The 13,597-nt window shown below is 45.2% G+C and overlaps 1 protein-coding gene across 1 annotated transcript in view; it reads left to right on the forward strand.

Moving 5' to 3' along the window:
• Positions 1-11,687, forward strand: part of Reep1 (receptor accessory protein 1) — a 106,414-nt gene extending 94,727 nt beyond the window's left edge. Inside the window, exons 9-10 of the mRNA XM_090336548.1 lie at positions 6,088-6,239; positions 8,748-11,687. Coding sequence (XP_090192674.1) covers positions 6,088-6,239; positions 8,748-8,819 — 224 coding nt within the window. The 3' untranslated portion in view covers positions 8,820-11,687. The remainder of the gene's footprint in view (positions 1-6,087; positions 6,240-8,747) is intronic.
• The last annotated feature ends 1,910 nt before the right edge of the window (positions 11,688-13,597 follow it).

Below are 13,597 nucleotides of genomic sequence, written 5' to 3' on the forward strand. Positions count from 1 at the left end.
GGCAAGGTGTCAGCCAGGCCTTAGTCATCTGCAGGTTTGTTGAGCCTGCAGAGTCCATTCAGTGTGGCTCTCATGACTGTGGCTGTGGCTGTGGCTATGGCTGGAGACCCTAGTTCCTTATGACGTGGGTGGCTGTGGGACTGCCTGAATATCCCTAGGACAGAACAAGTGGCTTGGTCTAGAATAAGGGATCTAAGAGAAAGGATGGGCAGAAAATTAAGATACCTTTTATGACCTGATTTTGGAAGCCACACCTGCCAGGCCTGCCGACTTCTGCTTATGGGGAACAAATGATCAAGTCCAGCCTATACTCTAGGGGAGGAGAATCATTCCCACCTCTCAAAAGGAGCAGCAAAGAATGTAGGAAGCCACCGCAGGATCTTAGGTCCCCGTGCTGGGGTAGTGATGACGGGACCTTACCAAAATCCTCTGGAGTGTGACCATGCTCCAAAGTTCTAGGAGGTTCTGGGCCTGGTGCAGCCAAGGGAGCCCACTTAGTAGCCGCTTTGCCACTCACCAGCTGTGCAATTTTGTGTGAGTCACCTAACTACTCTGAGCCCGACTTGCTTCCATCTTGAAATGAGGATAAAGCTCACCACCTTCCTACCTCCCCGCACTGTTGTACAAAATAGCCATGAAGGAACTTTTTCAAGAACAACTACTCAGCAAAGAGAATTCAGAGAGAGGATGAATCTGGGGTCTCCCCATTCTGGATCATTCCTACCCAGTATATGTGAGTGACAGTCTGGTGGAGCCGCAGCTGCCCTGCCATTGGCCGTGCTGACCTCCAGGGCCTGCTCCTTGTTTGCCTAACCTTAAGTGGACACCTTGGGGGCCAGGAAGGATCTAAACTCCTGGCTTCCCCATGACCCCTCCTGCCTCCTCCCTGAGCAGCTGTCCTTGGCTCTGGAGGCTGGAGGAGCCATCCTGGCTCTGCTGGCAAATGCAAGGAAGAGAGAAGGGCACACAGTGGCCTGGTTATTGCCTGTGTGCTCCCCCCGGGGCTGCAGAGTCACTGCTTGTTCCTCCCATGTCCACACGGGACACAAAACTACATGAACATTCTGCTCTCCATCTCATTTCTTTTCTTTTTGCCAGTCCTGGGTCTTGAACTCAGGGCCTGAGCACTGTCCTCGGGTTTTCTCAAAGCTAGAGCTGGACTTGAGGCACAGCATCACTACAGGCTTTTTCTTTTTTCTTTTGTATGTATATGGTATCAACCCGGGTCTTCGTGCATGCTAGGCGAGCACTCTACCACTAGGCCAAACTCCCGGTCCTCTCCCTCTCATTTCTTAGCAGTAAATGTTTTATGTAATGTTTAAGTAAAGATTTAAGTAAATGTTTTAAATGTTTGCACGATCAAGGGGTATTGAAGGGCTGCAAATCTAAGGTAAGCAATGCACAGAAACTGCTAAGCAGAGACACAGCTAGAGAATAGTGTTCTTCCCTGGCTCCACTAATCACAGCACCTCCCTCTGAGCCCTCCAGGCCATATTGGAAGTTGAGGGGCACACAGATTTTTTTCAGGGCTGGGACTTAGGTGACCATAGTTATTTCTACCTGTTCACCCTTTAAAAGTTTGAATTTGGGCAGGGTGTTGATGGCTTATGACTGTGATCCTAGCTACTCAGGAGGCTGAGATCTGAGGATCGCAGCTTGAAACCAGCTCTGGCCGAAAGTCCTTGAGATTCTTTATTTCTAATAAACTATCAAAAACTTGCAAGTAGAGCTGTTGCTCAAGTGGTAGAACACTAGCTTTGAGCAAAAGAAGTTCAGGAACAGTGCCCAGGCTTTGAGTTCAAGCCCCAAGACTGGCACCCCACCTCCCCCATAAAAAAAAGTGTGACTCTTGGCTGGCAAGCAGAAAGCCCTGAGTTGAATTCTTGATACAGAGAACTAAAAGAGAGAGAGAGAGAGGAAGAGAGAGGGAGAGAGGGAGAGGGAGTTTAAATCTTTAAATTCCATGACTGCTAATCCCAGAATACTGTCAGAGGAGACCAGGAAGGGTGACACATATACAGTTTCATCCTTTGCCTCTGTCACTGCTCTGGGCCATTCGGAGAAGCCTTCATCTGCTGTGACACCTGGTGGTTTCCTAATCACAAGCTGCATTCCAGCCCTTTAAATATAACTGCAGCTGATTGTAGGAATGGTTAGGAGTTTTGGCAGGCTGCTGCCTACAGAGCAGAACAGAGTTCTGGATTCAGTGGTTCTCAGCCCCAGATTGGAAGGGGGTTGGCTGGGCTGGCATCAGGCCTCTTTTCTAAGGAGGGGCAAGCCTTATTCATAATCTAATAAACTAGAATTCCACTGCCATTGCCCAGGCAGCTTGTACAACATTTCCTGCCATGGCCTTGGGCAAGTTAGTGTCCTCTCTGGGCCAAAAGGACAGGACACTAGGGGGATGGTGTTGGGGAAGGCTTGTTTTGCTGCAGGGCAGGAAGCCAATTTCTCAGGCATCAGAGTCAGGGAGAAGATCCAGGGAGGTCACAGACGCTTCCCCTATCCCCCGATGTTACATGGGAGGGGGGGCTGATCCCATCATAACCTAGGTAGGCTCAGAACATTTAGGGAGCTTGTCAAAACTCAGGATCTGTGAGCACAAAGTAAATCCAGTTGGGGTTTGGGTTGGAGTGGGTGGGGTGGGTGATGAGCTATTAAGTACTTCAGAGGCCTCCAGGACTAGCCTTTTCATAGTTGCACATGTTTCGGATCCTAAGAGAACATTCTTGTCCCAAACCAGCACTAATCTTTCTGTCTGTCCTTTCCTGTTGTTTCCTGCATGCCTGTCTCCTTTTCTTCATGCTTTTCCTCTTTCTCCACCACACCCACTCCCCCCGCCCCAATCTACCTCGATAGAACATAGACCTGAATTCAGAATCACTGTGTGTCATTAGTCAGAGAATTTTACCCTCAAAATTAAGCACGTGGGACAGAATAGTTTCTGTGGGTTTTCCATCCCCAAGGATGTGGAGCTAATCTGTGTTCTTTTTTCTCTCCTCGGTGGCTGCTGGGGATCCGGATGTAAGTGTTCCAGAAAGGCATGTTCCTCACACACATTAGCCGCCTTCCATTAACCCAGCGTGTGCTGTGGGGCTGTGTTTGCTAACCAGAGAGTGTTGTGCTGCGTTGGAGGCTCCCTCAGGTCTTTAAAGGGCTTAGCCTCCCAGTTTCCCCTCCTCACCCTCAGGTGGAGGTGGAGAGGTAGAGCTTGAGGCCTACCTGCTCTACCATGCTGACATTGGGCTAGCTGCTCACTCTTTTGCTGTAGGAGACAATAGGAATCCTTTCCTAGAGGCCACCCAGTCTTGGACACCTTTGTGGCAGCTCTGCAAATGTGAGGCCTGTGCTTATGTCACTTCAGGCTCAGAGGAGTTGTGGCCATGACCGATATGGGAGACCCTGCTCCCACAGAAAGCATCTCAGAGATCATCAGGGTACTTTCAAGGTGGGAGTTCACCTGTGGGAATAACACTGAGGATTGGTCTCAACCTCAACTCAACCGTACTGAGTACTGTTGCACTCAGTAGGCCATGTTGTATGATCCTCCTCCTCCTCCCTGTGCTAAAATGGATAGAGTATGCCTGTGCAACCACATATGAAATAGTAAATCAAAGTGAGAAGAATGGAGCTGGAGGGAAGGAAGTGGACAGATGAGATGTGGTGAGAAGCAAAAACATCAAATGCGGGCCATCAGGTTGTGGAGGGTCAGGGAAGCTGGGCTTCCTCACAGCCACTGCAGCATGAGCACCATTAGTTAGGACATGCAGGGCCCGTGGTGCCCTGGGGCTCTGGGGCTTAGCTCTTGGGTCCCAAGAGTAAGATTGAGTATTATAAACAACACTCTTGGCAAAAAGTGTTGGGAGATAAGAGTCTCACAGTTTTTCTTGCCCAGGCTGACTCTAAGCCTTGATCCTCAGATCTCAGCTTCCTGAGTAGCTAGGATTATAGACGTAAACCACCGGTACCATTTAGCAGTCTCCTTTTTGTAACTTCCGGCCCTAGCTGCCTGTGCTGGCCCACCTTGTCCCCAGGCTTTGCTCAGCAGAGTAACGGTTTCAACTCCTGCCTGCCTATGTGGATTCATTCTGACTGCTAGGGACCAGAGTATCATTTCAGTTCAACCCTATAGTCCTTGTTCAAGGATGCCGTGGAAAACATTCTCAAAGGTGGTGGTGGTGGTGGTGGTTATTATTATTGCCGTGTCTAAGTTTTCTCAGCCTCAGTGCATCAGACCTGGTGAGTGGGATAGATTGTTAGATCCTTGAGGATCTTCCATGCCGCAGCGATTGGCATAGGGAAAGCCTCAGAATGGGTTGAGAGAGAACAGCATATGCACATGTAGAGGCCTAGGCTAGACAGAACACAAGTTCACTTCCACGATACAGGTTTGTTGCTAGGTGGAGCTTGGCCAGACTGTTTTTAGAGTTCAGTGTTGATCCAGGACCTTTAGGTGCTGGGCATCCTTGTCTCTTCTTCCTGTTGTCAGGCTAGATCTGTCTGTATCCAGAGGAATGTCCTGGGTGGTTGGGGTCAAGTTCTGAGTGGAGCAGATCTAAGCTCTTTGAGATAATGCCAGGGTTCCACTTAATTTAGTGAATGAGTAGCCATTGTGCCCAACCCTGAGTCAGATGTTCAGAGGGAATGAGGGACAATCTGCCATGATCCTACAACCAAAGGACGTTTTCTGTTGGGCTGAAGCAGTGAGAACTGACATAGGACATGATAACCGGGGCATCTGACACAAGCCTTGTGGTATAGATGATAAGTGCAGTTGGGGCCTCAAGCTGTGGAGGCCCACAGACTTCAGAAAAGTCTCTCTGGATTATAGTGTTCAGACTCAGTAAGATCCAAAGAATCCAACTGATTTGGGCAGGGGAAGAGAGAAAAGCATAACCTACACTTGGAGTAAACAGGCTGAGAGAAGCAGAGTAAAAACAAAACAACAGAACAACAAGGGGCCTTAATGACTTCTGAGCAGTGCATTCTGTCCACCCACCATTCGTCTTTGCAGCCAACAGTGCCCTCATGCTGCCCCCTGCTGGCTACTAGTAGATAGGGCAGCAGAAATTAGAAAAGCTGCTCTAGATTCAGTTGTGAGCTTTATTTCATACCTCTGATTACTAGAGTGCAGCCAGATCCCTGCTCATGGAAAAAGCAGGTTTGGGGCTGACAGGTCTTGAGTATCCAGGCAAGAACTTAGGTTTCTATTTTCAGACCTTAGGGTGGTTGGACTTGATGGGCTGAGGCCCCTTTAGCTCAAGGTTACAATAAGGTGCAAAGCATAGAAAGATGCATCTGTGGATGTCAGATTAAGCTGGTATAGGCAGAGAATGCTTTACATCTTCACACTAAGAACCTTCTGACTAGGCAACATCAAATAGATTGCATCCAATGAAAATTAATTCTCCAGCTTTTCCTGTGGATTTCTTCAAGGAAAACTGAAATAGGAGTCTGTCATTTTATTGGAGTAGTGAGGGGAATCTACATTCAGATTGCTTCTTTGCTTTTCTAGGATGGGCCTTTGAAATGACAAATCTGCATAGTTTTACTTAGGGTTATTCCTGGCATTTTACAGCCTGTCTCTTGAAGAATGTTTGAATATACAGAATAAAGCTCTGTCAACAGTGCTTGTAAAATGTACTATATAGAGAACCACAGTTCTTCCTTAAAGAAGACCTCCCCTCTCCTTTCTAATGAGGTTCTTTCCAAAGCATTCTTCAAGTGGCGTCCAGAGCTTCAAGCTGCAGGGTTTGGCATATCTTAGGACAGCTGCTGCTTCTCCTAGGGAAGTGTGCCCCTTGAAGTTGTTCAGTAGATTTGGAGCCCATGGCTGTTTCTGTGTGCATCATCTAGTCTGCCTCACAATTACATTCTCACAGTTCTGAACACCCCACTGTGCCCCGTCCTTGCTGGAAACCTTATAGACTGGTACTTCCACAGACATGGGACCTCAGCTGTCCTAACAGGCCTGGCTTGTGGTGCTGTCTCTAACCTTGCCCTGCCCCTCCTCCTTTTCTCCTTTTCACACTGATCCCTCCTTGCTGTACTTTGTCTCCTCCATGTAGATTGTAAATGGACATTAAGTGGTTGAGGGAGATGTGAATGAGGGTGGTGTGAAGACCTGGGAGCCCCACCAGGTTCAAAACCCACTGGCGTTTTCTGACGAGGAGGAGGAAGATCTGCTGGAGTTCATGTACAAATATAAGACACCGAAAAAGACGGAATTTCCCCTGGAGGTATACTGTGTCTGGGACTGTGGGTTGGAGCATGTGTTTGTCCAGGGCGTTTGCCCTGGAGATCTGGGGGTGCTAGGAGACACATTTGTTGGAATATCCAACATCTCTCAAGTGCTTAAGGTGACATCAAATAGGCAGGGTAACAATTTCCAAAGGCATTCCAGCTGTTAAGCACATAGCAAAGATTTTAGACGAACCTTCCTCCTCACTCTTCTTTCTGATCCCAGAGGGCAGGTACTTTGCTGGGGGCTTCTTCCCATTCCCTACTCCTCACCAGAAATGCTTCAATCAGAAATGTGGTGAGGGCATGGAAAGGCATGAGCAAGAGTAATAGGGGAGAGAAATAGCACAATGAAATCCCTTTGTACAAATAATATATGCTAATAAAATCATTTTTAAAATGGACAGGCTAACTAATTCTAGGAAACATAGTAAAGCATTTAGCTTTTGATTGTTTTTCCCCTAAGTATCAACAATTAACCTAAGATGGTGGGTCACTGAAAAGCAACTCAAAGAAGTGTTTTGGTGGAAGAAAAATTCAGAATGTTAATTGACAGTTTTTTATCCACAAGGCTCATTCACTACTCTATCTCCAAGACATGACACCATTTCTGGTACAAATTCAATCCAGATGACATGGGTACTGTGGATGTGATGGGCTCTGGAAGGCGGAGGGAGGAACCTGGAGCTCTTGAGCCTAATCGTGACGCAAGTAGGAAACCAACTGTCATTCTTTGGCTTGGGCAAAGCCAACAGAATCCAGGGACCTCAGAAACTTCCCCTCTACCTGCTTAGCTCCTTCTCCTGTTCCATATTTGCTGATTTGCAAATCTGGAACAAATTGAGTGTCCCGATAGTAGAGGCCTCTGAGAGTCAGATGAAATTGAAATGCTTATGACACAAATATGGTGGCTCAGTCTTCCTGTTCATCCTCAAGTGGTTGCTGGGAACGGGATGGTAGTTGGGACCACTCAGTGTTCAGCTCATCATATTCCTTTCCAAGGCTAAGTGTATATGAGGATCAATTCTTTCATTTCTTTTTGTGGTGCTAGGGATCAAACCCAAGGCCTCCCACCTACCAGGCAAGCACTCTAACACTGACCTGTACACCTGGCCTGTGAGGATCAGTTCTGTTTACCAGAGGAGTCCCATCCAGGACCTAGGAAGAATGAAGCATACCGGGGGTGTGGGCAGGGATGTAGTGGGGGTATAGATGGCTCTCTGTTTACTGTAAGAGTCAAGGGGGAGGTGACTTATGGAGGTGAGTTACTCTGCTTCTGAGCCTTGGTCCTATCCTTAGGTTGGTGGTGGACACTTTCTTGTGGCGAGGCTGCCACCCAAGGACCCTGTGTGAGTACCTGAGCCTGCTCTGTGCTTGATTCATTCCCTCTTCCTATGTGCCTGCCTGGCATGGAGACAGACACCATAAAGTGGGGGTGAGCAGTATATGGATTTGCAATCAGGAAGTTCACAGTCTGGTGGGGAGATAGAAAAGAGAACATACTTTGCACTGGGTGCAAAGGCCTTAGCCTTGAGGCCATACGAAACAGTCCTAAGAACCAAGGCTGGGACTCTGGCTATGTGTGCTTGGGCAGTGGGGAGAAGGGCTCAGCAAGTGTTTAGCCCAGGACTTTAGAATTTTTAAATTATCATTCTAAAGGTGATGTACAAAGGGGTTACAGTTACACAGGTGGGGTAAAGAGTATATTTCTTTTTGGACAATTTCACCCCTTCCCCTCACTCTCCCCAGAAGAATTTGGAGCTCCGGAGAATTAGATTATTTGGTCAGAAGGAACAGGAATGTGGAAGAACACAGTACAGACACTGTTTTTTCTGGCTTTAGAGAAGTAAAAAGGGATAAGGGATGGGAAGTAGATAGTGCTGTAGCCAGTTCTGTGAACCCTTTGCGTGTTATGCTAGCTCCTTCCCTTTCTTTCATTTCATAACTCCTATAATGTGTGCATCCTCTGGATGGGGGGGTGTTCCCCACGATACTTGAAGCTGATCTTTGCCTTGGTGGTGTGGTTTTTCTGTGCAGTAAATGGTTCCACGTCCAGAATGAGGACTGGCAGCTGGATGATAAAAACTTAAAAGCATGTACCAGGAAAACAGAGACCAGGTCCCAAAGGAGCTAACTGAAACAGGCGAGGCGAGGAGGCATTTCTCTATGAGTCACTCCTTAAGATCACTTGCTTCTGAGATAGAAACAGGAAAGATGTGTCACTTTTCAGGCCAGCCATTCCCTTGGGAGACCTCAAGAAGTAGGAGAACATGAAGAACTCAAGAGGGAGATGTCACCTAAGTGTGTTCAGCTTCACAGATGTATGGGGTGCAACTCTAGTGTGTGATTCCTGCTGTGGACACCCGAGAAAGACCTTAGTTCTTCCCACTAGCTCACAACCATGTGAGGAGCTAAGGATGTCAACATTCCTCTACCCCCAGGTACTGTCTTCAAAAAAACTCACCCATGCCCCACTGAAGGATGCCCTTTTCTGTTTTCTCTACCAGGCACCGCCTAGAACCCTTCGATCTCGCTTCAGGAAGAAAAGTACCTCATCCTCAGCCACTGAAACCACGTGAGTGAATGAGATGAGCCAACAACACTGGATCCAGAATGTTTCTTCTCTGCCTTAAAGAGCTAGTCATTAATAATACAGAAATCCGCAGGCTGGGTGTGCTTTGAGTGTATAACCTCACAGACATGGCCTTTGCTCGCTCCCCTCTTCCACCTTTAAGAAATTTGTTCTTTTTCTTCTATCTCTGTCTCCCTCTTTCTGTCTCTCTCCATCTCTGTCTCTGTCTCTGTCGCTGTCTCTTTTTCCTTCCTTAAAATTTTGCTGGGGAGAGCCAAAAGGGCGAGGTCAGGGGTGAGCCTTTAAGTCTCCTGAGGTTAGCCATCTTCCACAATTGGATTGTCTTTACAAACGGCAGTGTTTTTAGAAATGCAAGCAACATCACCCCTATGCTGCTGAGATGTACATTTGTAATTTATTTGTTGCATATTTAGTTTTTAGTTCTGTAAATGCAAATGAAGCAGTTTTTTTTTAAAACCTTTTGTTCTTGGTACTAATATTTTGGACTACAATGTACAGATTTATGGCTTTTGGCTTTATATAATCAATTCACAAATGCTGCCAGTGGTTCTAATAGCTGAGGAAACAAAAAAAAAAAGGAAATATAAACAAACACTTTTGGTTCTGGACAATGGCTCCCATGTGCTTATAAAGGTCCCAAATCCAAGTCAGTAGAGCCCCTTTTCCTGCAGGAAGATGGACCACCCTGCTCAGATGCTTATGTAGTCAACCGAGGGAGGTCAGGAGAGGAGAGGCTGCATCTTAGCAACCGGCATGGGTATTGGTGGGAGGCTGGGGAATCATTCAAGGATAAGGGAAGAGTCAGGGAGCTCAACTCTTCCTTGGCAATCAGGATTGGGGATTCCCGAGTCCTTTCAAAATGTATTGGGCTTGGAGATTCACAGATAGTGACTTTCTTCATAGTGATGAGTGCTGCAACTCACGTAGAGGAACCTACAATCTGAGCACCTTGTTTTTAGAGAACACTAAGCAAAAACAAACACACAAAGCTAGAACTATGCGTTGTTTCAGATAGTGTTAAAATATATGATATGTATGTGTAACAATACAAGTTTTGGAATGGCAAGTTCTGGAAAGGCTCTTAAGATTTAGGGGCAGCTTAAGGTACCCAGTCCTCAGTCCTCTTCTTTACCTGTGTGGAATGTGAGTGGACTTATACTTGTGACACTCTAGGATTTGAGGCATTTTCTAAATGCCAGGATTGCTTAGTAGAATAAAGACATCAAAAACTTTGGGAAGAATCTGGTTTAGATGACATTGTGATTTGAGGTAGCTGCCCTGACTTCTGGGAGCTGAGCCAAAATGTAGGACTAGTGTATTTGTGCTTAAGAGTTGATGTTTTCTTTCAGTGTAATGCATGCAATGGTCACAACCCAGTTACTCGTATTTGGATTGTGTCTGTTCATAGATATGCCCAGATGATTAGTGTTACATGCCACATAGAGCTGTCAACCGACAACAGACAGGCCTAATCAGACCTGTTCCGTTACTTAGCTACACAAACATGCATCGATGGCCTTTGCTCAGGATGCATTCGCTGGATCTTAGCCACTTCACAAAGGGTTTAGTTGCTGCCCTGGCATACGTATTTAATACCACCTTTCCATAATTCCTCTGAAGGTGATTTTGTAATTTATAAAAAGGATTTAAGAATAGAAGCTTAAAAGCAAATTTGTGGCTGTACTGCTCACTGTATTGTCCCACACCTGTCAATATTGAATCTGTTAGGAAGGACAGAAAATCTGTTCTCTTTCAAGCTCACCAAATAGCTCCAGACAGGAAAAACATTCTTTACCATATGTTTACTCTCTTAGTTGGGAGTACTCATAATTATCAGAAACCAATGGGGGAGGAGGGGAGAGAAGCTTAAGCAGCTTTTTAGCAAAATGCCTTTAGCAGTAGAGTTTTAAATCTTATTATATTTTCATCACTTTACAATGGAAAATTCTAACAAGGCTAGACTATCAAATTTGCACTCAACTATGCCAAAAACAGTTTGACGACACTCTACTCAGACATGCTGTATTACTTCTCATTCAAGATTTAAAAATCACAAAGGTATCCAAACTGTTGTCTTAATGTAAATGTATCTATTTTTCCTTCAAGTGTTGATGAGGAAATAGATGTCTCTCAAAGACCCATTCTACAAGTGAGAGAAACTGTCAGTTCTTTCTGGCATCACGTGTTTACTTATCTGACAAGCTGTATATTTGTGTATGGATTTACATAAAATGTGAATGCCTATCTGTGTACACTTAGTGGCGTGGTGTTCTATCTAGAGGAGAAAAAAAATATGAATGTTTTTATGGATTCACAGACACAGGCTGTTTACAAACTGCCAGTTCAAAAGTCTGTAATTTTCCCCATGTCATAATTTTTTTTGTTCCTTGCCGTTGACTACCTGTTCCATTTCTGAGGCGGTGAGATGTGGTCTTATGCTTATCCACTGGAGAGCTTTGTCATAATCCCTCCTGGCTTTGTGTGAACAGCTTGCTCACTTAGCTGGCCTTCACCATGTGTCTTCCATGGTAAACTGTCCATGTGTTTGTGCTGAGCAGTACAGCCCACCACGACTATTGGTAAGGCTTCTGGGTTCACCTGCTCAGTATTTGAAATGGCGAGGGATGTGCTTTATTATCCCATAACATATGCTCTGGATGGTGACTGCGCACACTTCCTCAAGCTTATTTCTGATTCTCCATAGAAGGATCTAGAATTAAATAGTAGACTGGACTGTGTATTACAAGGATGTAAAATTACAGTATTCCAAAGGCTGAAGTTCTGCTGTTTTGTTATAATGCCTGATATACATCTTGAATAAAGTCTTAAACATTTTTCTTTAAAAAATTTTTTGTAGTGCTGGGTTTATGAAGAAAAGTATTTTTTTTTTAAATGAAAGGTCACAAGGATTAGAAGCTAGTGCTCAACCCCTATCTGGCTAGAGACTTAGCCCCATGCTCACTGCATAAAATTACTGTGATTAAAAAAAAGCGGGGGGGGGAGGGAAATGGGGACCAAGACATGAGAAAGGGTATTAATGTATGTGAAGTAATGCACCTTCTATCTGGTGGACATAATGTAACCCTTCTCTTAATTACAATAAAAAATATATGGGAAAAAAAAAAGGCCAGGAGCATGGCCTAGTGGTAGGTAACATGCTAACCTAGCATGCAAAAGCCTTGGATTCGATTCCCCAGAACCACATCCATGGAAAAAGCTGGAAGTGGTACTGTCGCTCAAGTGGCAGAATCTACTTGTCCAAGGACAGTGCCCAGGCCCTGAGTTCAAGCCCCAGGACTGGCAAAAAAAAAAAAAATAAAAAAAAAAATAGCAGGACCAGCAGTGTAGCCTAGTGGTAGTGTTTACATAATATGCACAAAGCCCAAAGCCCGAGGCTTAATTATCAGTACCAACATACACAGAAAAAGCCAGACGTGGCACTGTGGCTCAAGTGGTAGAGTGCAAGCCTTGATAAAGCCCAAGGACAGTGCTCAGACCCTGAGTTCAAGCCCTAGGACTAGGGAAAAAAAAAATAGCAGCTCACACTTGTAAACCTAGGGTGAGATCTAGGGATTGTGGCTCAAAGCCAGCCCAGGCAGCAAAGTGTGTGACTCTTATCTACAACTGACCAGCAGAAAACCAGAAGTGTTGCTATGGCTCAAAGTGGAAGCATTGTCCCTGGGTGATAAAGTTCTGGAACAGAGCCCAGGCCCTGAGTTCAAACCCTACAACTGACATCCTCCCCCCCAAAAATACATATTTTGAAATGGTTTGATTACACAAACATAAACCTACCTGAGTGACTTTCACAGCTTTAGAATGGGTAAACTGGGTAACTGAAAACACAAATTCATTGATGGCAGTTTTAATCCTATTGAAAGTAAGACACTGGTGGGTCATTTTGTTCCTTTTAGTGTTTCTTCATCTTCAGTGGGGTGAGCACCTGTACAGCACAGGGGAGGGCAGGGTAGCATACGTGCAGGGCACTGTAGATAATGAAGTCAGTCCTTATCCTCGGTAGCCCTTGTCTTAAAAACAGGAGCCAGTATACTCAAGCTCCATTCTTTGCTGGAGGTTCAGAAAACATTAGTTAAATACAAGTTAATTTTCTTTGCTTTGACACAAGTAGCAAGAGGAAAGAAGCTGGGACTGGGAATGTAGCTTAGTGGTAGAGTGCTTATCTAGCATGAATGAAGCCCTGGGTTTGATTCTTCAGTACCACATACACAGAAAAAGCCAGAAGTTTCGCTGTGGCTCAAGTGATAGAATGCTAGTCTTGAGCAAGGAAAAAGAGGGGAAGAAAGGCTGGAGAGGAATTCATTTAGGATAGGATGAATGTCAGTGGAACAAGATTCCCACCAGAAAGTTATAAAATTTAAAAGCTGAGTTGCAAGTGTTATGAATTATAGAGAACTTCAATGTGACTACAGTCATTTGTTGACTAAAGGCAATATTTTTATACTGTTAAGACAGCTGAGCGAAATATACAGTTCCAAGGAATCAGATTGGGGTTTGGGAACATAACAGCCATACTCTGTGGTAATTTACTTGCCACAGAGTGGTGATTCACTTCAGGCTTTAGTTTTATCAAATTTAAACTAGGGGTAAGTCAAATGGTATCTTCTTTGCAAGGTTGGTATGATATTGAGTTTTGCAGCTATGTACCCAGTATTGTGGCTATATAGATGTTTTATACATTATCCATATATGTGGATACACTATCTAGTACTTGAAGGTCACACAGGTGACCTTTCAAGCTTTCTA

The sequence above is a fragment of the Megascapheus bottae genome, chromosome 7, assembly GCF_031878675.1.
Source record: "Megascapheus bottae isolate mThoBot1 chromosome 7, mThoBot2.hap1, whole genome shotgun sequence".
Taxonomy (NCBI): Eukaryota; Metazoa; Chordata; class Mammalia; order Rodentia; family Geomyidae; genus Megascapheus; species Megascapheus bottae.